Raw genomic sequence first — 22,195 nt, 5'->3', positions numbered from 1 at the left:
CCCCACCCCAGCCAACCAGACATCACCGCTTCCTGGGGACACACAGGTCAATGAGCTTTCATTTTTAAGAGTGACCAACGTAAAAGAGGGAATGTTGTTATGGAGAGCGTTCAGGCCTTGATTAAGGAGGCACCTCTCCCGAGATGCCCTGCAGGGGGTCGGGGGAGCCTGTCCCCTGACACAGGCGGTGGACAACGGATGCTCAAGGCTGACAAATGCATGGCGATGGGGACCGGGGGACACATCCTTCTGCTGGAGTCTCATCCCCGTGACAGATGCCAGCTGCGTGGCTAGGGCCGTGTCTTCCGTGCCTGTCCTCAGGTAGACACGTGTGATATGTCCATGTTTTGTTCGGCCAAGGGTTTGTGTCCAGGGGGAAAAGCAGCTGTTGGTGGCTTCTCTGAACATACGGATGAGGCTGTGCAGTCAGGCTGTGTGCCGGGGTCAGGGCTCCGCTGGGTCCTGGTCCATCTGTCCTTCATGTGGGGCAACCTGACCACCGTTTTGGATGAACAGCCCACGGGAGACCTTCTCTTGGCTTCTATGGAAGAGTGTTTGGGCCGTGCGGCACTATCGTTTCCCACAGAAATTCTCCTTTTGTTAAGTTGAACCTTAGGGAAAGTTCGGTGTCCTGGAGTCATGTTGGGTGAAGCTGTCATAAACTAGGATGGGATGTCAGCTTTGATGTGAAAATCTCGGGAACTACCTCTACACACACACGGTAGGACAACTTTTAAACCCCTACCCGTAGTGAGAGGGTGGGTTCCTGCAGGGAGGCTGGGGAGGCAGGTGCTCTGTTGTCTGGGCGACAAGCGACAGCTAAGTAATCTGGCCCAAGGTGCTATAGCGCAAATGTTTGGTCATTCACTCAGTCAGTCACTAACCTGAGCAGCTCTGTGACACACAGTGGTCACGACTACAGCTTTATCTTCCTTCCCAGCAGGGCCTGGCGGCCCCCCCCCCCCGGGCACCAGGGCCCGTTTTATCAAACTGGACGCAGACCAGAGGCCCGAATGGCTTTTGTGCTGAGTCAGGCACCGTCCCTGTAGTTTGCTAGGCCCACCCCGGAGTGTGTTTGGGGCATCCTTGCACTGGCCGGGGTGTAGGAGGCCTGCTGGAGGCGCACCCCGGGGCGGGGAGCACGAGGTGAGGCACCTGAGGTTTTCTGCAGGTTGTCAGTAGAGCAGGAAACAGTCCCAGGCAGCACCAGGATCCAGGCAGATGCAGGATCTGTGGTTCACCCCTGCTGACAGGTGGCGCTGCTCTCCCACCACCATCTCAGCCACCAGGTGCGGCCAGTCCTTCAGGGGTGGTGACCAGACCCTGCCGTGCTGGACCCCACGGGGCCTCCGCCAACTGGTCCGTGTACAGGGTAGACCCTCCGTGAGCACAAGACCCAAAGGTTGTCACTGAGGCAGAGTCACCTGCAGAGACACCTGCAGAGTCACCAGAGTCAGACAGCGGGACAGCAGAGAGACATGAGCGGTGCCAAGCTTCTCCTGCAGGACACTGCCCATTACCAAGAGGAGTAACTGGGTGGATGCCTCCTGAGCCGAGCAATCCAAGGAGAGAAAACAGGGTCATGTGCGACCTTCTGGGATGTTCCTGCCCAACAGGAACAACTGGAATGATCACAAGAACGTCAGATAAACCCAAGCAGGGCAGTCTACCAACCCCAAGCCATGCCTGCCCAGCTCTCCAAGACCTCTTGAGGCCACCGAGCCGTCCCACTAGGGAGATGCATTGGGGGGCAGAACATGACCACGGAATGCATGGGGGGGCGGTCCTGTCCAGCAAGGGCTCACTGGAGACACGGGTGAGCTGGGACATGGCCGATGCCTGAGTCAGTAGCTCATACTGATGATGGCTTCCTGGCCTCCATCTCCTGTGGTGACGCTGGCAGGGGGAGCCTACAGAGGGCGTCTGCCAATGACGCGGATTATTTCTGCAAGTGTTTTGCAGGTCTAAAATAATTACAAAATTGCAAATTAAAAAACAAACCCTAAGAAAACAAAGTGTATCACCATCGATAAAGTCTTCAGGCTAATCACATGCGATTCTCATAACAACCTGTGAGGGGGGGGATGGGGCGGGCACATGGTGCTGGGGAAGGCCCCGTGAGCTATGGTTCCAGTTCAAAATGCGCAGCGTAGCCCTATGAGGTGCGTGGCTTCGTTGTTCTCAGCAGAATGTGTGGATTTGGCTGTCTCCTCTCCCACCCAGCTCAGACCGGGTTATGTCTGATTTAGACAGAGGGGAGGGACTTGGGGGCCTCTGGTATGCTCCGGGGGGGAACAGTGAGACCCCGGGGGCAGGATAACCAGGCCAAAGCCCATCCTCGGGCCCTGAGGCCAGCTCCTCTTTCCGGAGCGCTTGTTTAAGGCTTCAAGTCCCCTTAGGCAGGAAGTAGCGGTTCGGCGAGGGCTTCTGCTACTGACTTTGGTCTTCTGTGCAGGTGTTAGCAGCACCAGGCGTCAGGAGTACCCTGAGGAAGACAAGACTCTGGTATCTTATGGCTAAGCCCTTTCAGGGAACAGACGTGGATGCGGGATCTTCTGAACGCTGGAGGAACATCATGCCACCCTTGCTGCTAGCTCTGCGTAACCCAAAGCCACCCCGCAATCTTGTGTTTACTTTTGTTGCACATAAGTCCTTTTCATTAAGTATACAGACCAGCTACTTTGAGGCATTGGAGGCCCTGAGGACCCCGCGGGGACCTCTGATGACCACACAGCAGAGCTGTGGTTCCGAGGGCCAGAGGTGGGGGAGGCTGGTGGGATGATGAGTGAATCTAGAACATTCCACGACAAGGTGCTGGGGTTTATCGCTGACCTCTTTTTTTTTTTTTTTGGGATTTATTTATTTTAGAGAGAGAGAGAGAGAGAGAGCAAGAGAGTGAGTGCATGTAGGGGAGGAGGGGCAAAGGGAGAGAGAATTCCAAGCAGACCCCACATTCAGCACAGAGCCCAGTGTGGCTCGATCCCACGACCCTGAGATGCTGACCTGAGCCAAGACCAGGAGTCAGACACTTACCCGACTGCACCATCCAGGTGCCCCGATCACCAACCTCTTTTTATAAAGATGTGATGCTCTCACCCCTCCCAGATCTGGTGGGGGGAAGGCTCCACAGGGTGAAGATTCTACTGTGTCTGTTTGTGATGAAATGAGGGTGGTTGCTGGAATCACTGGTCTCCCTCCCAGGAGGGGCCCTTGTGTCCTGCCTGGGACCAGCGTGTGGGAGTCCCCTGTCCCCTTCTCTTGCCTTGCTCGGAAGCAACCTCAGAGAGATGCCCCTGATGCCCCCACGGCCCCCGAGGACTGGCTGCCCCTGGTGACCCCATAGTCCCTGAGGACTGGCCGCCCCTGACGGCCCCACGGCCCCCGAGGACTGGTGGACAGTACCTTGGTCTGGACCATGCCTGGCCTCTGGTCTCTCAAGTGCTCCAGGGTCGCGGCGATATCAATCTCCTTAGCGCCTGCAACAGACAACACACAGATGGTGGTGAGCTCAGACACAAGGTGACCGCTCTAGGCTGTCCCACTCCTGTAGCCGGGCTCGCTTTGGGCTAAGAGGCCAAGTCGAGGTGACTACACTCCTCCCTCAGCAGGCCTGACAGGCAGCAGTTCCCGCGTGCATCGGTTCAGGAGCGTGGCCTGAGATGTTGCTGTCAGGGCCCCATCTAGGTTACTGACCATGCTCATCACCATTAGAAGCTACAACTTACTGTTCTTCTTCTTTTTTTTTTTTTGGTGGCGTTTTCTTTTTTTTCTTTTAAAGATTTTATTTATTTATTCATGAGAGACACAGAGCGAGAGAGAGAGAGGCAGAGACACAGACAGAGGGAGAAGCAGGCTCCATGCAGGGAGCCCGATGCAGGACTCGATTCTGGGACTCCAGGATCATGCCCTGGGCTGAAGGCAGGCGCTAAACCACTGAGCCACCCAGGGATCCCCTTGTGGTGGTGTTTCCAAGAATGTTTTTGAAATAGGAAGCATATAAGCTTTAATTTTAACTGCACAGGATTTAAAAAAAATTTTCGAGTCATGAGAAATTAGACTAATAAATGTTGTATTACATTGGCCTTTAAAGATGAGGCATCCAATGAGGGTTTCAAACGCTAAGGAAAGGTAATGATGCCCTTGGATGCGTTCACTGGCCGAGCGTCACTGACAGACCTTTCTCCACAGAGCATCGTCTCACAACAGGGGATCTGAGCTTCACAGAAATAATACTATTTGGGTTTGAAATTTTGACCTTTTCATTAATTCAACATGTGTTGTTTTTCTATTTCTAGGAGACAAAGAGTTGAGACACATCCACCAGTACGAAAATGCAAAATGTGGGAGTGGGTGGCTGCCTCCGAGGTAGACGAGGACCCACGTGCCACACAAGGTGCCACGTTCTGCGCATCATCTCAACTCACAGCAGGGTGGAGCTGCCCCTGCTCCTGCTTGTCTAGGGAGGACGGTGTGTCCCTGGTCACCAGAGCAGGTGGCTGCCATCATCGGCAGCCAGGCTGCTCCAGGCGGAAGGGGCCCTGCTCGTCTGCACGATCTGAGTGCATCGCTGCCTTGGCACAGAGCCAGGAGATTAATGTGAAGATTTCCAAGGTTGTCATAAGTTTGAAAGTCCTGCGGTTCAGTGGCGTATTCGGGTGGCGCCTGAGCTGCCAGTGATGTGTTCCGGGCGCAGCAGGTGAGACAGGTAGAGAGGGACAAAGGTGGGCAGGGGAGGTGGTGGGAAGAGACAAGGCTGAACCACAGGTACCAGCACATAGGGAACAGTTGTCTCTGGCAACGTGTCCCCCCGGGGGCGGAGGGATGGCGGAATGGCCTCCTGCATCCGTGTCAATCCCTAGTCCCCGTCCTTGAGCAGACAGGATGGAGCACCTGCCCCTCCTGAGGCTGTGGGGATGGTGCTCAGCCCCTCGTGAGCTCCCAGCCATTATGGTGGCCTTACAGGAACCTTCCAGGTAAGGAATGCACCCTATGGGCGCAGGAGCGTTACACATTTCCCCCGTGTTACATCAGGGCCTTCGCAGGGAGGAGGAGAAAGCTCTCCCTGGAGCAGCCAGATGGATCCTCAGGGAGCTGGGCAGGTGGGGTCCCCGGAGAAACTCATTCCAGGAAAAGACAGGACTCAAGTCCTGGGAAGCTGACAGCAAGGCCTCAACACATTTAATCTTGTTTTAAAGGGAGCCCACGTCTCCCCTGTTCTGTTCCGTTGCTCTGCGTGTTTTTGTGCCAGGACCACACTGTCTTGATGATCACAGCCACTTCGTAATAGACCTTGGAGTCCAGTTCGTGATGCCTCCTGCTCGGCTGTTCAGGGTCGGCTCTGGTCCTGTACGCACTTTAGGATCATTCCTGCCCTGTGAACGAAGCTGGTGGTACGCCGATAGGGATTGCGTTAAATGTGCAGGTTGCTTTGGGTAGTATGGACGTTTTAACAGTGTTTTGTCAAAAGCAGATGAACACAGGGGAAGGGGAAGAAAAAGGAGAGCGGGAAGAGAGTCGTGAGACAGAGAACACCCGGCGGGCGGCTGGAGGAGGTGGCTGGGCTAGGCTGCATGGGGAATGGGCACGCATGAGGCACCTGTCAGAGGAGCACTGTGACAAATCCCTGATTTCTGCCCCTGGAGCCAACACTGTTCTGTGTGGTCACTGAAATTTAAATAAGAAAAATAAAGTTCAATGATGGATTGAAAACAGTAAATAGAAATAAAGGGAACCTGGGCCCCTGAGAGAGCCTGAAACAAAGGGTGAGTTTGCCCCACTGCCCAGTGGGGAGATGGGGATGATGGGGCACCGGGCCAGCGGGTCCAGGGGTCATGGGGTGTGGAGTCCCCCACCGCGGCCAAGGACTGAGGCTCTGCTGCTTCCGGAGTAGGCCGGGCATCTGGGGCCACATGCACATTTCGGGGGCAACGGCACACAGGACTTGGCCTCTTCCAGGAACGGGCTTGCAGTAGGAAGGTTAAAGCCTACATGGAGGGGGTAGGGAGATGGTTTGCAACACCCCACACTCGGCGCTGCCTCTCTCTAGCCAGTCTGGTCAGAAGCACCCTGGGGGCCATTGGGCGGAGGCCCCGAGTGTGGGCTCTGTGGGACTGTCCCCCACCCGTGGTCTGGTGATGGGGCTCAGGTGCTCCTCTTCCCCAGCCTGAGGCTCCTTGCAGGGTCTCACGTGGTGCCACACCAGCTGTTAGTCAGAATTCTCAGCACCGGGCCCTTTGGAGGCTCAGTGGTTGAGCGTCTGCCTTTGGCTCAGGGCGTGACCCCGGGGTCCTGGGATTGAGTCCTGCGTCGGGCTTCCTGCGTGGAGCCTGCTTCTCCCTCCGTCTGTGTCTCTGCCTCTCTCTGTGTGTAAGAGTATGAATAAAAAAAAAAAAAAGAATTCTCAGCACCCATAGCATGTCAGGAGCTCTCGGATTCCGAGATTGGGCTCTCCCGAGGGAGAATCTGCTCATTTACTGTCTACACTGGCTTCCAGGCACGCCCACGGCTGCTCCCTCCTATGGCCGGAGTTGTAGATCCTGGAGCCTCTGGTGTGGGGTGGACCCTGGTGCAGCAGGCAGAGACCGAGGCCTAGTCCTTCCGGAAAGAAGTCTTGAGGGTTTAGTGTGGGATCCAGACTCTGATAAAACCTCTCTCATTTTAAGGCAGTTTAGGGCACTTTTTTTTAGTCCTGGAAGCTGTTTTTTTTTTTTTTTAAAGGTTATTTGAGAGAGAGAGAGAAGAGAGAGAGCATCAGTAGGGGGTGGGCAGAGGCAGAGGGAGAAGGAGAAGCAGACTCTGCACTGAGCAGGGAGCCAGACATGGGGCTCCATCCCAGGACCCCAGGATCATGACCTGAGCCGAGGAGGGCAGAGGCTCCACTGACTGAGCCCCCTGGTGCCCCTCCTTGGAGCTGTTAAAACCTCTTCCAGCAGCTCTTGTATCCTGAGGGCTGCTCTGTGTGCTGGGACCCTGTGGAACGTCCCTGCTGGAAGCCACAGGAGAGGGCTGGGGACACGCGCCCTCCCTCCTGGGTGGCCGCCCCAACCCGCCCCTTGGATGAAATGCTATGAGTAATGCCCTCTGGACCAGCACCTGAGAGGGGAAGGGTGGGAGAGGAGGGGACGTCTGACGGGCTGTCCCGGGACCAGGAGGGTAACGTCCAGCCAGCCAGGGTGGCTAGAGCAGAGCCAGAGTCGGACACTCAGGAAAGTCAAACCGACGCTTAGAAACGTCCAGAATTAAATTCTGGGAAGCGATGTTGTTGGCATGGATGGCTCACAGTCCCCTGCTTGCTAGGATTGTGATACTAAGTCAGTCAGCGGTCGGTTGTGAGTGGTGGGGACACTCCAGAACGGCGCCACAGGGTCCCCGGCCCATCCCCGCTCTGGTCTCAGGGCTACCTCTGACTCAGAGCTGTGGCCACGGGGGGGGGGGGGTGTCTCAGAGCCACGGCCTGGGGGGGGGCGGGGTGCCAACGGTGAAGCACTGGGCCCTCTTCTGACTCCTTGCAGCCTCAGGAAGGAGATCAGATCCTTCACCCCTCGGGAGAGAGCCTGGAGGTCGTCAGGACAGTGCCGGACTGTTAGCACTTATGGGGTGTGTCCTTCCTAGGTCAGCCCAGGGGACTGGGGGGAGGCCCTTAGAAAGAGTCGCTAATTCAGTGGGATAGAGCACTGTCCCCAGTACTGCAGCCCAGCCAGACAGCGCCCTTTCCCGTGAGAAGCCTCAGGATCCTACTGAGCACAGCATTCGTGCTGCCACTGCCCAACAACCCAGACAGCTGTGCTGGGGACTCCCTGCCACCAGGACGGGACACGCCCTGGCTGTGTGGGGAGGAAGTGAGCATGAGCTCCCTGAAGGGCCGGGCGCAGGCAGCCTCCCTGGGGCCACTGGGGTCTCCAGGGAGAGGTTCCTGGCGGGGGGCAGACACCCAGGCCCCGCAGAGGGCGGGCCGCAGCGCCAGCGGGCGTGTGTGCAGGCTCTGTAGGTGCCCGTGGGGCCGGCAGGACAGACAGGTGGTGATGCCTACAGGGATGGTGGGGACAGGTGGATTGGCTGCTGCTGCCCATGGTCCCCAGAAGGGCTGGGCCTAAACACCAACTGAGTGAGGCTAGGCTGAGCTGGTCTGTGCTTTCTCACGTGCCCCCATGGATGGGCCGGCCTGGGCAGGGGACTGCGGGCGACCCCAGGAGCAGACCTGACCCAGGAGGGCTGGGGGAGCGGGCCCTGCATCTACCCACTGGCAGGTCTGTGCCCTGAGCTGTCCACCCAGCCCCGCGCTGCTCGTCCATGCTGCCCGGCCCCTGGGCCAGAGACCATTTAGAAGCCACTGTAGGATCTTGGGAGTACCAGGCCGGTGGTGTCTCGTTCTCTCCCCTGCCCAGTCTGGCCAGGTCCCAGCTCCAGGGCCGCCTCTGACCCTGTCTGACCCGTGTGCTGGCAGCTTGGTGTGGGAAGCGCTGAACATGTGGCGACAGCAGATGACGGAAGACTGCACACCCCAGCTCTGCCAGACCCTGCCTGCACTGTTGCTTCCCTGGTGGCTCCAGACTGACCCAGGTTGGGTGTCCTTTCACCCTGGGCCCTGTGCAGGGTCCTCGGGCCCCTCCCCTGCTCCTGCGTTCACGACCACTCCTGTTGCCTGAGTTTCTGCAGTGCTGACTGGGGCTCTGGCTGCCCTCTAGTGCCTCGACCTCGGCTCTGCCATTTGCAGAAAGACCAGGGATCTATGTTGACCTGGTCGGCAGGGGGGCCCTCTGGCCCATCACCAAACGTCTGAGCTCTGTTGCCTCAGTTTACAAGGTGTTGGAACGCAGGAGCCTCATGTCCCATTCTGCTCCGAAGACAGGAGTCCACAGCCCTGCTCAAGGCTCTGCCCCGGGTGGGGAGTGAGGTACCTCCCAGGGCCCTGCAACCCAGGTGAGGGTACTCCTGGTGCTCACAGCCCTGCAGACCGCAGTTTTGGGCTCCGTCTGTTTCTCCCCATAGGGGAGAACCTCAGGGAGGATGACAGGGTTGTCCTGCCTTGTTCACCATCCCTTCCCTGACACCAACCCTGGCAAGGTGTTCAATAAATGCCAGGCTGAAACAACACTTCCGTGGCTTTGCCGTAAGAGGGTCACCGTGGCATGGCGACCGTGGCCATGAGGCAGAGCAGGATCCATGAGAGGAGAAAGAAGCTGGGGAGCCATGGAGCAGTATGTGCAAAGGCCCCGAGCTCCACAGTCAGAGGCCGCAGTGGTGAGATGCGAGAGTCAGCAAGGGTTCTGAGGGCTTGCTCTTTCAGACGCCAAGTAGATGCCATGTGGATGCTGTGTGGAGAACAGATGAGGTCAGAACCCAGCTGGGGGATGAGTCCAGAGGCTGCTGCTGTGGGGCTGGAGAAATCGGGGTGGCGGGTACGTGGGGATGCCCACCTTCAGCGCAGTTCCCTAGAGCCCCATGGCCCCGTGAGGCTCCCTGCGACGACAGAGGTGCTATGTCACCCTCTGTGGCAGCCACGAGTCATGTGTGGCATCGGGCGCGAGATGTGTGGCCAGCACGATGGAGGTACCGATTCCCAAACTTTAATTCACTTGAGTAGACACGTGGGGTTCATGGCTACGTACTGCGCAGTGTATCTCTGGAGGAGCAGCAGCTTTCAAGAAGCTCAAGGAGCCATGAACTATTATTAGTTAGGAAAGGTATCTGGATAGCTCACAGCACGATTACATACTTGACAGGCACCGAAGGAGCAGACCTTGAACGTTCTCACCGCAAAACAGAATCACAACCACGTGAGGCAGACGAGGTGCTAACTAGCCTTACTTTGGCCATCGTTTCATAACACACACATTTGTCGATTCACCACGTGGTGTACCTTAAATTTATACAGTGTTTTACTCCAAGTATATCTCACTAAAGCTGGGAAAAGCTTAAAAGCTTTTTTAAAAAAAGTCATCTTGATATCATTACTTATAAGAGTGAGTCATGGTGTACGGGCAGGATAGGATACTCAGCTAATCTGTTTAATCTTTCTGCTTGGTCATCTCTCTTGGTTCCCAAAGCTAATATTCCACCTTCTACCTTTAATTGATATATTTTTTTGAAGATTTATTTACTTATTTGAGAGAGAGAAGGGGGAGGGAAAGAGGGAGAGGGAGAGAGAACCCCAAGCAGATTCTCTACTGAAGGTGGAGCCCAATGTGGGGCTTGATCCTGTGACCCTGAGATCATGACTTTAGCTGAAATCAAGAGTCAGAGGTTTAGCCAACTGAGCTCCCCAGATACCCCTATTTTGACCAGCTATTAAAAGTTAACATCTCGGGATCCCTGGGTGGCGCAGTGGTTTGGCGCCTGCCTTTGGCCCAGGGCGCGATCCTGGAGACCCGGGATCGAATCCCACGTCGGGCTCCCGGTGCATGGAGCCTGCTTCTCCCTCTGCCTATGTCTCTGCCTCTCTCTCTCTCTCTCTCTCTCTCTCTCTGTGTGACTATCATAAAAAAAAAAAAGTTAACATCTCTTATGAGAAAATGTGGAGGGAAATTTTTTCTTTTTCTTTCTTTTCTTCTCCCTTTCTTTTCTTCTTTCTTTCTTTCTTTCTTTCTTTCTTTCTTTCTTTCTTTCTTTCTTTCTTTCTCTTTTCTTTCTCTTCTCTTCTCTTTCTTCTCTTCTTCTCTTCCTTTCTTCTCTTTCTTTCCCTTCCTCCCTCCCTCCCTTCCTTCTTTTAAAGTAACAGCTACCCTAACAGGTATAAGATGATAGCTCATGGTGGGTTTGATTCGCGTTTCCTACACCAGACAATTTGCTGTGGGCTTTACAAATGGGGTGGGTTTGTTGGTTGGCAGGGAAGAGGCAACAGTACAGCATGGCTATCAAGGACACAGGCTGTGACATCACATCCCAGGGAGGTCACCTGATGCTGTGTGACATTGGGGGAGGTCAGCCCACTTGTCTGCACCTGAGAAATGGTAATCCAAGTGTCAGAGCCATTGTACATCACCACTATAATGTAAATGCATAAGAAACAAAGTTGGGGACAGGTTTTAAAAAATTATTCTCGGGGATCCCTGGGTGGTGCAGCAGTTTGACGCCTGCCTTTGGCCCAGGGCGTGATCCTGGAGACCAGGGATCGAATCCCACGTCGGGTCCCAGTGCATGGAGCCTGCTTCTCCCTCTGCCTATGTCTCTGTGCCTCTCTCTCTCTCTGTGACTATCATAAATAAAAAAAAAATAAAAAAATTTAAAAAATTATTCTCATGTGCATTTTCCGTATTGGTCACAAAGTGCTCTAGGGAAAACATCGCTAATCAAGCTAAATAAATAAAAGTTGTACATGCTCATATACAAAGGTCTACAGTGATGCACACTACAGACTCAAGACTCATCCCATCTGCAGATGAAGGCGAGGAGGTGAGAAAACTTGCCCTTTTTTGCTTTACATGTTTCGGTGATACTTTGACAGGCATGTGAATGTCACTGCTTTTATTTATTCCTGTGTTTATTTTGAATGTAAAACTATTTATTGACCCCCTGTGGGCCAGTATTTACAATAAACAATATACAGTTTGATACCATTCTGACTACAATGTTATTGTTTTTCCTGGTTTCTGCTGAACCAGTAGCTCAAATACTGAGAAGACAGCTCACATATCAGGAATGAGTTGGGGCCATGAAAAAACATGGAGGTCAAGAACGTGGGTTCTAGAAGTCTGTCTGCCCATTTATTCCAGCAGGTGAAACTGCCAACGTTTCTAACCATCTGATTATGGTTGGGTTTCCATGTGCAACTCCTTGGGCAGTCCACGAATTGTGACTTTGTTGTCAACGCAGCACAGGGACTTTCAGCTTCTTGGGAAGGAATGGTTCACCAGAAGGAGGCTTTCAATGTCCATGTAACCAAGTTTGCTCACCTAATTAAAATACACCAGGACTTGTCTGGGTTTGTCCTTCAGATGGGGAGGTTGTTGGTGGTGATAAAATGCTCCTTTAAGGGACCTTACAAATAAACTTGTACTTACATGACTGTAAATATGGATATGGGTTGACATGGCTGCTTTTAAATTGTTTGATTTAAACTGTTTACATTATATTTAAATTGGTTAATTACAAAATTTGAAAGGTTAGGGTTTCAGGAAAAATTTTAGTTTAACTGATCTATTTTTTTCTTTTAATTTTTAAAAATATTTTATTTATTTATTCATGAGAGACATAGAGAGAGGCAGAGGAGAAAACAGGCAGAAGGAGAAACAGGCTCCCTGTGGGGAGCCCAATGTGGGACTCCATCCCAGGACCCCATCATGCCCTGAGCCAAAGGCAGACGCTCAACTGCTGAGCCACCCAGGTGCCCCTAAATGATTTATTTCTTAAGTCGCCGAAAATGATGGCATCCCAGAAACAACATGGGCTTGTCCCTGGTTATAAAATTCTTCTCATTCACTACACGTCGTCCCAGCACTTTTTCCACCACAAATTCTTCAGGCTCTGCTGCTTCTACTTTTTCACTCTTTCCACTCTATTTCTTTCCCATCTTTTGTAATGGAGTTTTGCTGGAGGCCGTTTTTTATCGACTTGAGCTATTAGTCACCGCCTCCAGGCTGTCCTGGGTCTGCAGTGTCTCCTTATTTGTGTTTTTAAATTTTATTGTATTTAAAATTTTAATTCCAGCTTTGTTAACATACAGTGTTACATTAGTTTCAGGTGGACAGTATAGTGATCCACGTGGGGAAAATCTTCATGACATTGACTTTGGCAAAAGATTTCCTGGATAGGACACTAAATGCACAGGCAACGACAGGAAAAATAGACAAATGGGACTTCATAAAAACTAGATGCTTTCGTGCACCAAGGACATCATTAGGAGAATGAAAATATTTTCTCCCACAGAATTTCCCTGTTCTATGGGAGGAAATATTTGCAAATCACATATCTGTAAGGGATTAATATTCAGAATATATAAAGAACCTCTATAGCTCAGTAACAACAAAAACCAAACAGTCCAATTAAAAAATGGGGAAACTTGGAAAAAAAAGGGAGAAATGACTTGAATAGACATTTCTTCAAAGAAAATATCCAAATAGCCAACAAACATGAAACAATGCTCAGCATCACACTCATTAGGAAAATGCAAATCCAAAACACAACAAGACACCACTTCACACACATTAGGATGGCTACTTCCAAAACAAGAAAATAGTAAATGTTGGAAAAGACGCAGAGCAATTAGAGCCCTTGTATGTTGTTGTTGTTGGGGATGTAAAACAGTGCAGCCGCTGGGGAAAAAGGTGTGGCACATCCTCAAAAAGTTAACCATACAACTGGCACATGATTTGGCAAGTCCACGCTGGGCCTGTACCCAGAAGAGGTGGAAGCCGAGGCTCCAAGGGTACTTGTACGTCCACGCGGCAACATCACACATGATAGCTGCAGGCTGGAAGCAACCTGAGTGTCCGTCAGGGGGTGATGGGTAAACGAAATCCACACGACAGACTATGATCTGGCCTTGAAAAGGAAGGAAGTCCTGCCACTGGCGACCTGGTGAGCCTGAGGACATGATGCTAAGCAAGCCAATCCCGCCCCAAAAGGACACACGCCATGTGATGGCACTCGCGACGTCCCAGCACCAGGAGTTTTCAGCACAGCGGGCAGGAGGGAGACTATACATCCCCTCACATGAGCAGCTGTTGACTGAGGTGCCCCATGTGACACAGAACAGGACAGCAGGTCGGGCTGCTGAGGCCTACTGGAGTGCTAGACACATGGCTGCCTGGGCATGCACAGCTGCCCACGTTCCCACGGCGTGGTCACAGCACGGCACATCTGTGTGCACCGGCGGGGCAGGTGATACCTGTACTGTGAGGCCCCCAGGCCCAAGGCCCTTGACAGACAAAGGAACAGGCCTCTGTGAGCACACTCCGGGCCTTCCTGAATACCAGCCAAGGCGGGGAGGCCACGAGTGCCTCAGGCTGTGAGTGCCTCAGTGCCACACAGCTGAGGCTCGGGGGCGGGTTTCTGTAGTGGCCCCCTTGAGAGTGACACGGCCAGCTAGCTGCCGCCGCCTCACTGTGAACCAGCACACACGGCTTCCCACCCACTACCATTCCTTTAAAAAATTGCGATGGAAAGAAAAAAAAAAAAACCTGGCTGAGGAGATGTCACGGACACAGATTTCCAAGGCACAACTCTGGAAAACGTCTTGGCTGCAGAAGCATCACGGCTACACTTGAGCCACGTTCTCCCGTGAGAGAGGAGCGTACGAGGACACTCCCAGAAACGGTGCCCATGAAAATATCAACTGTGAGTGAGAAATGCGCTCATGGCAACGGAAGAAATGCGCAGGAGGCTTTTATGGATTGGGCAGAGAGCATGAGCCCGTGGGCTTTGATTTCCGACTGCATTGTTGTCTGCTTGCTAATAAACTAGACAGCGGAGAAAGAGCCCGGATTACGCCTCGCTCACTCTCAGAGGCCTCTAAATAGGATGCAGGCCTTAATCCCCAAGAGCCTGTGTGAATGAGTGGGGTTTGCGTCTGTGGCAGCAGCTGGCCCAGCGAGCGATCTCGGCTTTCGGGGCAGGGCTGGAGGCTCGGCGGCCGTGCAGTCCGTGCAGGAGAGCTTTGGAAAGGCATTCTTTGGTCCTCATGCAATTCATTCCTTCTAAGAAAAGGAAATGGGAAGAAAGGTTTCGAGCCCAGACTTTGGGCCTTTGATCATTTGATGAACGAGGGGTCTGTGGCGCCAGAACAAAACCCTGGGCAGTGGCGCAGTGTGGTGGCCTGGGAAAGACCCACCTCAGCCGGCGAGGGGCCGCCTGCCCTTTGATCTCTCCTGAGACTGGCCGAGGCCCTAGGTCAGAGGATTTCACACTGCACACCCCCCGGGCAGAGGGGAGCAGGTCAAGAACAGGATGGGGGTGACCCATCTCAGCTACAGCCTGGAGCCTGCCTTCTGGGGCTGGTTCCACACGGCTGCGCTCCATTGTTGGACGCTGCCCACACCCGAAGTGGAATCTGACATTCCATGTGACAGTGGAGCCAGTAAATGGCAGGCTAGGGCTCGGACAATGAAGTCAGCCCCGCCCCCAGCTAGCTCTTCAGGCCAGAACATTCTTCTGCACGGCTGCTTCTTGTGAAGCCGGCCTGCACCTCTGAAAATCCAGGACACCAAAGTGACCCCCACAGAACTGAGAAAGCATCAGTGTCCACCCCGCTGCCAGCGGGGGAGCCGGTTCCATTCTGATGCAAATGCATACCCGGGGTTTATTGTGTCACATTGCTGGTCATCAACACAGGGGTCGTCTTAAACAGGAATGGCGAATGGCGATCTGTGTCCTTCGGAAGGAATTTTGGTTTAACAGAAGGGAAAGATTACATGTGCAACAGGCAGAAGGGCCGGCAGGTATAGGGGGAGAAATACAAATTCCTGTGAGAGCTCCAAACTCCCAATAATTGGAAATTTGCCAAGGAAAAGATGCCATTTGACACAGACACAGAGATATTGAATGGACAGGAAACTTGTAATTAAAAAGGTCAGGGTTGTGTTATGATCTAAAACCAAAGTACGTCACTGAAAACAGTTATCAGATCATTCGTCTTTCTGCTTTGGTTTCTTTGTTTGCGTGTTGCCAGCACTCAGCTAATTTAGGGTGCTTAAAATAAGATTTGATGGTGCAGAGCCAATGTCTTGCTGTCCCCAGCGGCCAGCCTGGGCGGCTGCACACACAAAGCAGGGTGTGGGCTGCACAGCTGGTCTGGTCCTGGTCCTCCAGTGGCTGCTTGGGTGGCATTAGGTAGGTCAAGGGTGCTGGTCCTCACGCATAAAGTGGTGGGCTACACTTGTATCTTCAAGCATGCAAATCCTCAGTCTAGAGATGTGTCCTACTTTTCTCCTTCTTTTTAACCAGAGAAAAGGGCAGTAAGGAAAATGCTTGAGAGTCGCTAACAGCTGTGCGAAAATGTACTGAATCTCATTTCTATAATCAGCATCTGCTTCTGGGCACAGGATGAAGGATGGGTATCCTGGAAGGCAGGGGCCTGTCTGTGAGGACGTGCAGCGGCGTGTGTTTGTATGTATGTGTGTGTGTACGTGCATGTGTAGGTGAAGAGAACGTCATGTTTGTGGTGAGAGAGATGGAAGGCGTGTCTACCTCGGCTGGATGTCCGTGCAAGTCCCATGGGATGCTGACGTGCACTGGGGAGAAGCAGTTTTCCCGGAGAGGCTTAGAAGTGCTGTGGGATTCCTTGGTTGTCATGGTAATTTGCGTGTGACTGTCCAAAATATGAGTCTTTCCCCGAATGTGACCGTGGAGCATGCTCCCTGTCTCTAAAGAGACACCTCACAGCTTTGGTCCAGGGACCACAATTGAGGGGCTGGATTAGCTCAGCATCCACACCTCCACGGAAGCAGAAGGGCCAGAGGGTGAGACTCTGCCCCAGGAGAAGCTCCCAGGCCAGCCCTGTGTGCACTGCTGCTGGACGTGCACCCTGTCTTCTCATTAGGATGTGTCCATGCAAATGCCAGAGTGCCGTGCGCAGCAGGGGAGGCCCATTTGTGCAGAGGCTGCGTAGGTGCAAGTGTGCTTTACCAGGCTGTTCAGGGCTTTACCAGGCCATTCAGGGAGATAAGGCCGTGCCAGGTGTGCAGACACAGCCTTACTAACAGGGAAGGCTCCTGCCAAACGCCTGATGCCACAGCACCTAAAGATCTGAAGGCCGTCTTCGCCTTGACTGCGATGTGAGCCCTATGGATGCAGCGGGGACTCAGCTAGCACCTACCGTGCACTTGGCCCAAGCGCCACACGGGCAGCAGAGGAGGAGCCTCGGAAATACCCTGCTCACTGCAAATAGTGCTCACGTGACCCAGGAAGGGGACAACAGTGGGCTAATTTCCTCCAAGGCCAAGAGGATCGCCCCCCCCCAGGTTGCCACAGCAACGCTGTCCCAGCTCAGCTGCAACAAAGCAGCCACGCTCTGCCCCTCACCTTTGGCCATCTTGTTGAGAACCATGTCGATCAGGACGTACGTGCCACTCCTGCCTGCGCCATCACTGCCAACGGAAGAGGAGAGGTGAGAACACCATCCACCACATGAACCCTACGCCCACCAAAGCCAGCAACAGTATGTGGCCCTCTGTGTTTAAGTGGGGCTCATGAGGGGAGAGGAAGGTGTAGTTTTGAGAGAAAGAGAGTGTGGGGTGAGGAAGGATCACAGGATGGGAGTGGGAGGGAAGGAGGAGGGGGAGGAGGAGGGGAGGGAGAAGAGGAAGGGGAGGAGAAGGGGGAGGAGGGGAGGGGACGCATCAGCAGCAGCAGCATAAGCAGCAGCAGCAGCAGCAGTGTGGATGAGCTATGGTGACCATGTCGATTTGCTCTGGTCTCCCTTTCTCTCCCTCTTTGGCAAATTTCATCAGAATAAAGAAAGGATGAATTTGGCTATGTCTGTGTCCAGGCTTCGCGTTGGTGGGGTATGAGGTCATCGCAGCTGTGACTGCGTGGTCCCTGGGCAGAGGGCAGGGAGCCTCCCTTCTGGGAAGGTTATGTTTAGTGAGGCGTGTGAGAGCATGTGGCCTGTGTGAGAGCATGCCCTGTGAGAGCGAGCCCCGTGAGAGCGTGCCCCGTGGGGGAGTGTGTCCCGTGGGAGAGTGTGTCCCGTGGGAGAGTGTGCCCTGTGGGGGAGTGTGCCCTGTGGAGGAGCATGCCCCATGTGAGAACATGTCCCATGGGAGTGTGCCTGCCACCAGGCTGAGTTGCTGGGAGCTGGGGACACAATTGGTGCAGCTCCTGGGCTGGAGGGGCTCCATGTCAGGGTGGGGAAGGACATGAGCAGCACCCGGACACTGGGCAGAGGCTCACAGGCTTTACAGGGCCCTTGGAGCAGTGGCTGTAGGAGCTCCCGGGACAGGCCCAACCTGTAAGTCCCTGTGCATAGCCCGCTTGCCACTCTGTCCCCGCCACCCGCCTCTATGGCTGCTGTGATGCCAACACACACCCAGCGACCGCCATGGCCACAGGGACACTTGTGCCCTGGGCTGGGTCCTCCACTCTCCCAGGGCCCGCAGCCTGCTTGGGTCCTTGGCACAGACCACGCAGGAGCACAGACAAATGCCCCAGCACACGGACACACACACATGGACACACAGAGATACACACAGGGATACGGCACATGGACACACATACACAGACACAGATACATGGACACACACATGGACACACACCACATACCCCAGCACACGGACTCCCACATGGACACATATGGGCACACACCACATGCCCCAGCACATGGACACACACACACGGACACAGGCAGGGACATGACACACACATCATTGCACACGGACACACACAGACACACAAAGAGACATGCCACATGCCCCAGCACATGGACATACACACAGACACACACAAATGGACACACATGGACACACACCCAGCAGACACACACACGGACACACACTGACAGACATATGGACACACACCCAACAGACAGTTACACCCCCACACATACTCACATACACACCTGATAGATACACACACCTGCAGTTACAGACACCGACACACACACCCCCTCCACAGATATAGTTCCATGCCGCACACCCTGACGCACAGGCCCTGGTGTCTGATCCTTGGAGACAGATTTCCTTTCTATCTCAGCAGGAAGGAACATCTGCACAACTGTCCCACAGCACAGAGTGTGGCTCTCCACCCAAGCACAGTGGGTGTGAAGCGCAGTGGGGGTGATCCCTGGGGGAAGGGGGCACCTGGACAGGGAGTTGTGAGCAGACCTCTGCTTATGGGTGTGGGTGCGACATGCCTGAGGAGCCCCCAGATTGTACCCAGAGGCCAGGCTCACGCACCACCTGGGGGCATCCCTGTGGCTAATGGGCCCCAAGCGTGTCTCGGCATCCGGGCTCTACACCTCAGCTGAGCCAGCTCGTGGCTGCCACCGCGCCACTGGTCAGCACTACCGTCTCAGGGCTCTGTGCGGGGGCAGCAGGAGGCCCGAGCAGGCACGCGGTGGGTGGACCGGAGCGCTGGGCAGCCAAGGGCAGTACCCTGTGGGCAGTACCCACGTGGCGCCCGGCCAGGCAGGTTGTGCAGGCCCAGCCTGCAGCATGCATGCGGCACGTACACGGCATGTGGCCAAACTGCCGCCAACACCCCATCTGTGTCCTTGCTTTCCCTCAGAAGTGCCAGGAAGGTGCATTTATGAAGCAGTGAGAAAGCTCGACGTGCATATTTAACTGTGGCTCCTTCTGAGGTAGCGAACACTGGTGAATCCACGTAAAAGTCGTACTTGCCTGCAGTGAACAATTATTGGACAAGAGCGGCCCCTGTAGCACTTGTTTACTTTTCTGAAACAGAAAGAGACAGAAATCACAGTCATGCACTACGACCCTTGTCTTCCTTGTCTTACGTCTTGCAAAATAACTCCTAAGCCAAAACAAATAGATTGTATCTTTCACATTGTTTTGTAATAATAGCCTGTTTTGACAAAGCAAATCAAAATTACACACACATTTTCAGAGATTTAGTTTTCTTTTTCGATATTAAAGTATTAAACAGAGCTTTAAAAACATTTCTGACATTTTCACAATTTCCCTTTCATTTTCCAGGGGAGAACCCGGGGCCTCCATCACCAGCCTCCACCCCCCCACCCCCCCACTAGGCTGCTGTTCCTGGGCTGCTGCTCCACTTGCTCGGCTGGGCTGTTGGGTGGTGACATGAGTATCTAGATGCTTTGCTACAATTGCTAAGTGTTGCAATTTATGTTCAAAATTTCTTACATTTGAGACATCCTACTGGAATGTAATATGACTCTATGGTCTCAAAACTGCATCTTAAAGGTCTGTTTGATCCTTTCTTTTGGTTGCAGCTCTGAATTGTGGAGAAGCCACAGAGACAAGTCCTTCCTTTGTATAAATCTGCATATGTTTACAAACAACTCTGTTATGCAGATTTTAGACCAGAATTTATGAAAATTAACAATAAGCATAGATTATTTTGTAAACAAGCCCCAAATCAAAACAAAGCACTGATTTAAAATTCACTGGATAAGCTCCAAAATTGTTTTTTTTTTCCCAAAATTTTTTAAAGCCAGTGACACCAGTAAACACGTTTGCAATGTACATGAAAATTTTTGGTAAGATATTTCTGAATTGAAAAAAGTAAATGGAAAAAAAAGTGTGCAAGGGCTGTGTTCTAAAATGCTCCATGTTAATTTCTACCATGTATGACACGAAGCAAAATTCAAAACTAGAATGACGGTGCAGAAAAAAAATCTTTGTCCTTGCACCAGACACAAGAACACGTCCCATTTCTCTGTGGAGATTTGCCCACCCGGCACCGAGGGGTCAGCGGGAAGTGCACATGCTGTCATCGGGTCTCGAAGGCCCAGAGCTGAGAGGGATGGCAGGCAGCAGGGAGGAGGGAGCTGGCAGTGGGCCTGGGCGCCCAGTGGGGACCGTCACGTCTGCCTCCAGAGCACGGCTGGTTGTTTCCAACTCTCCTACAGAGTGAGGTCCACAAGCTCCCAAATGGCAGGACGGGAGCCTGGGTGTGAGTGCCCCTAAGATGGGCCACACTATCGCCCCCCAGGGCGGCAGGCCATCCCTGGCTGCCTCCTGCAGCATCTGCAGCTTGCGGGCCACCCAAAATGTCTTAAAAATGAGCAGACCCAGAAATGTGGATAAAACAAGCTGCTCTGTGTCCCTGCGGCCACATCACTATGTCTGCTGGAGCTTTCTCTTACTTCCAACGTACACCACAATGTTGGGGTTTGGGGGAAAAGTGAAGGAAGTACAAGCAAATTTGCTAAAATCAGTGGTGTGCCAGAATGCTGTAAAGGTTCTGGGGCCTTGGAGAATAAAACAGATTGGAAAATACATCCACGAATTTCTCCTAAAACCTCCCATTCTTTGGGGCGCCTGGCTGGCTCAGTCCCTGGAGCGTGTGACTCTTGATCCCGGGGTTGTGAGTTCCAGCCCCAGGTTGGGGTAGAGATTACTTAAAAATTAAGGAAAAAAAATCTTAAAACTCGCATTCTTGACTCACGTTGTAAAGGCAACATGAGCTTTAGGTCTGACAACATAGACGCCAGACCCCTAGGATGTACCTGATACATGGGTGGCCTGAGGCCCACCAGCTCAACCAAGGCCATGTGTGCCCATGGGCTATCGCCCTGTGTGTGCCTGTGTACACACGCACTATTCTGTGTGCTTGCCCTCTGTGTGCCTGTGTGTGCTTGCCCTGTCCCTGTGTGTGCACATGTGCTGTGTTCCTGTGTGCGCTTGCCCTGTGTGTGCCTATGTGTATATACGCACTGTGTGCCTGTGTATGTGTGTGCTCGCTATGTGTGCCTGTGTGCACACGTACTGTGTGTGTGCTCGCCCTGTGTATGTCTGTGTGTGCACATGCACTGTTTCTGTGCACGCACACCCTGTGTGTGCCTATGTGTGTATATGCACTGTGTGCCTGTACATGTGTGTGCTCACCCTATGTGTGCCTGTGTGTGCCTTGTATGTACCTGCCATGCGTGTGTACATGTGCAGAATCCAGCAAGGTCAGGGGCAGACTAGATCAAGGGCAGCTTTATTTCTGTAGGGCCTTTGACATTCACACAAAAGACTTTACTAGAAAGCTGTCAGGCGCTGAAGGCTTTAGGTGAGCACCTCCACCATCCTGTTACATTCACTCTCGGCCATCCAGGCCACGTCCGGACTGGCTAACCTCAATGTGTGCCTGCTCGCACGCTGCTCAGTCCCCAGATTTTGGTCATTTTTGCTGATGGGGCCAAGCACAAAAGTAGCACAATAAAAAAAAAGACCAGCCCGTGCACAGCCGGGCAGCCCCATTTCAGGTCAAGTGCATTAAGGGTCACCTTCCTGGCAAAGAGATTCGGCCCACAAAGGAGTCCTGGCATCTCTGGCTGCAAGCCACCCTCCTCTCCTGTGCTCCCTGCCCTTGCGTCACACAACATTTAAAACAGTATTTCCTCCAACACGCTGAGACTGGCTGCCTCGGCAGGACCCAGGGAGGCTCCACGCCAGCCCCGCCCCGGCTCAACCCATGTGCAGACAGCCACAGGCCATCCAGGAGCCACGCGGTGCAAATACCATGTGCTGCCGGGGTTCAGAATTTAATTCACAAAGAATCAGGTGCTGGTATTTATTACAATGGAAACCATCACAAAGAGAAAAGAAAAAGCATCACATAGTCAACAAAA

The 22,195-nt window shown here is 53.3% G+C and overlaps 1 protein-coding gene across 2 annotated transcripts in view; it reads right to left on the bottom strand.

Annotated features, from left to right (window-relative positions):
* Window positions 1-22,195, bottom strand: part of PTPRN2 (protein tyrosine phosphatase receptor type N2) — a 720,648-nt gene that overhangs the window by 5,268 nt on the left and 693,185 nt on the right. For both annotated transcript variants that reach the window (XM_055335454.1, XM_055335455.1), the window contains exons 20-22: window positions 19,272-19,325; window positions 16,957-17,021; window positions 3,403-3,476 (exon numbers count right to left, since the gene is read on the bottom strand). In XM_055335454.1, coding sequence (XP_055191429.1) covers window positions 3,403-3,476; window positions 16,957-17,021; window positions 19,272-19,325 — 193 coding nt within the window. The remainder of the gene's footprint in view (window positions 1-3,402; window positions 3,477-16,956; window positions 17,022-19,271; window positions 19,326-22,195) is intronic.

This window comes from Nyctereutes procyonoides, unplaced genomic scaffold (genome assembly GCF_905146905.1).
Source record: "Nyctereutes procyonoides isolate TBG_1078 unplaced genomic scaffold, NYPRO_anot_genome, whole genome shotgun sequence".
NCBI lineage: Eukaryota > Metazoa > Chordata > Mammalia > Carnivora > Canidae > Nyctereutes > Nyctereutes procyonoides.
Note: the sequence above shows the minus strand (reverse complement) of the source record. Positions and strands in the feature narration are given on the sequence as shown.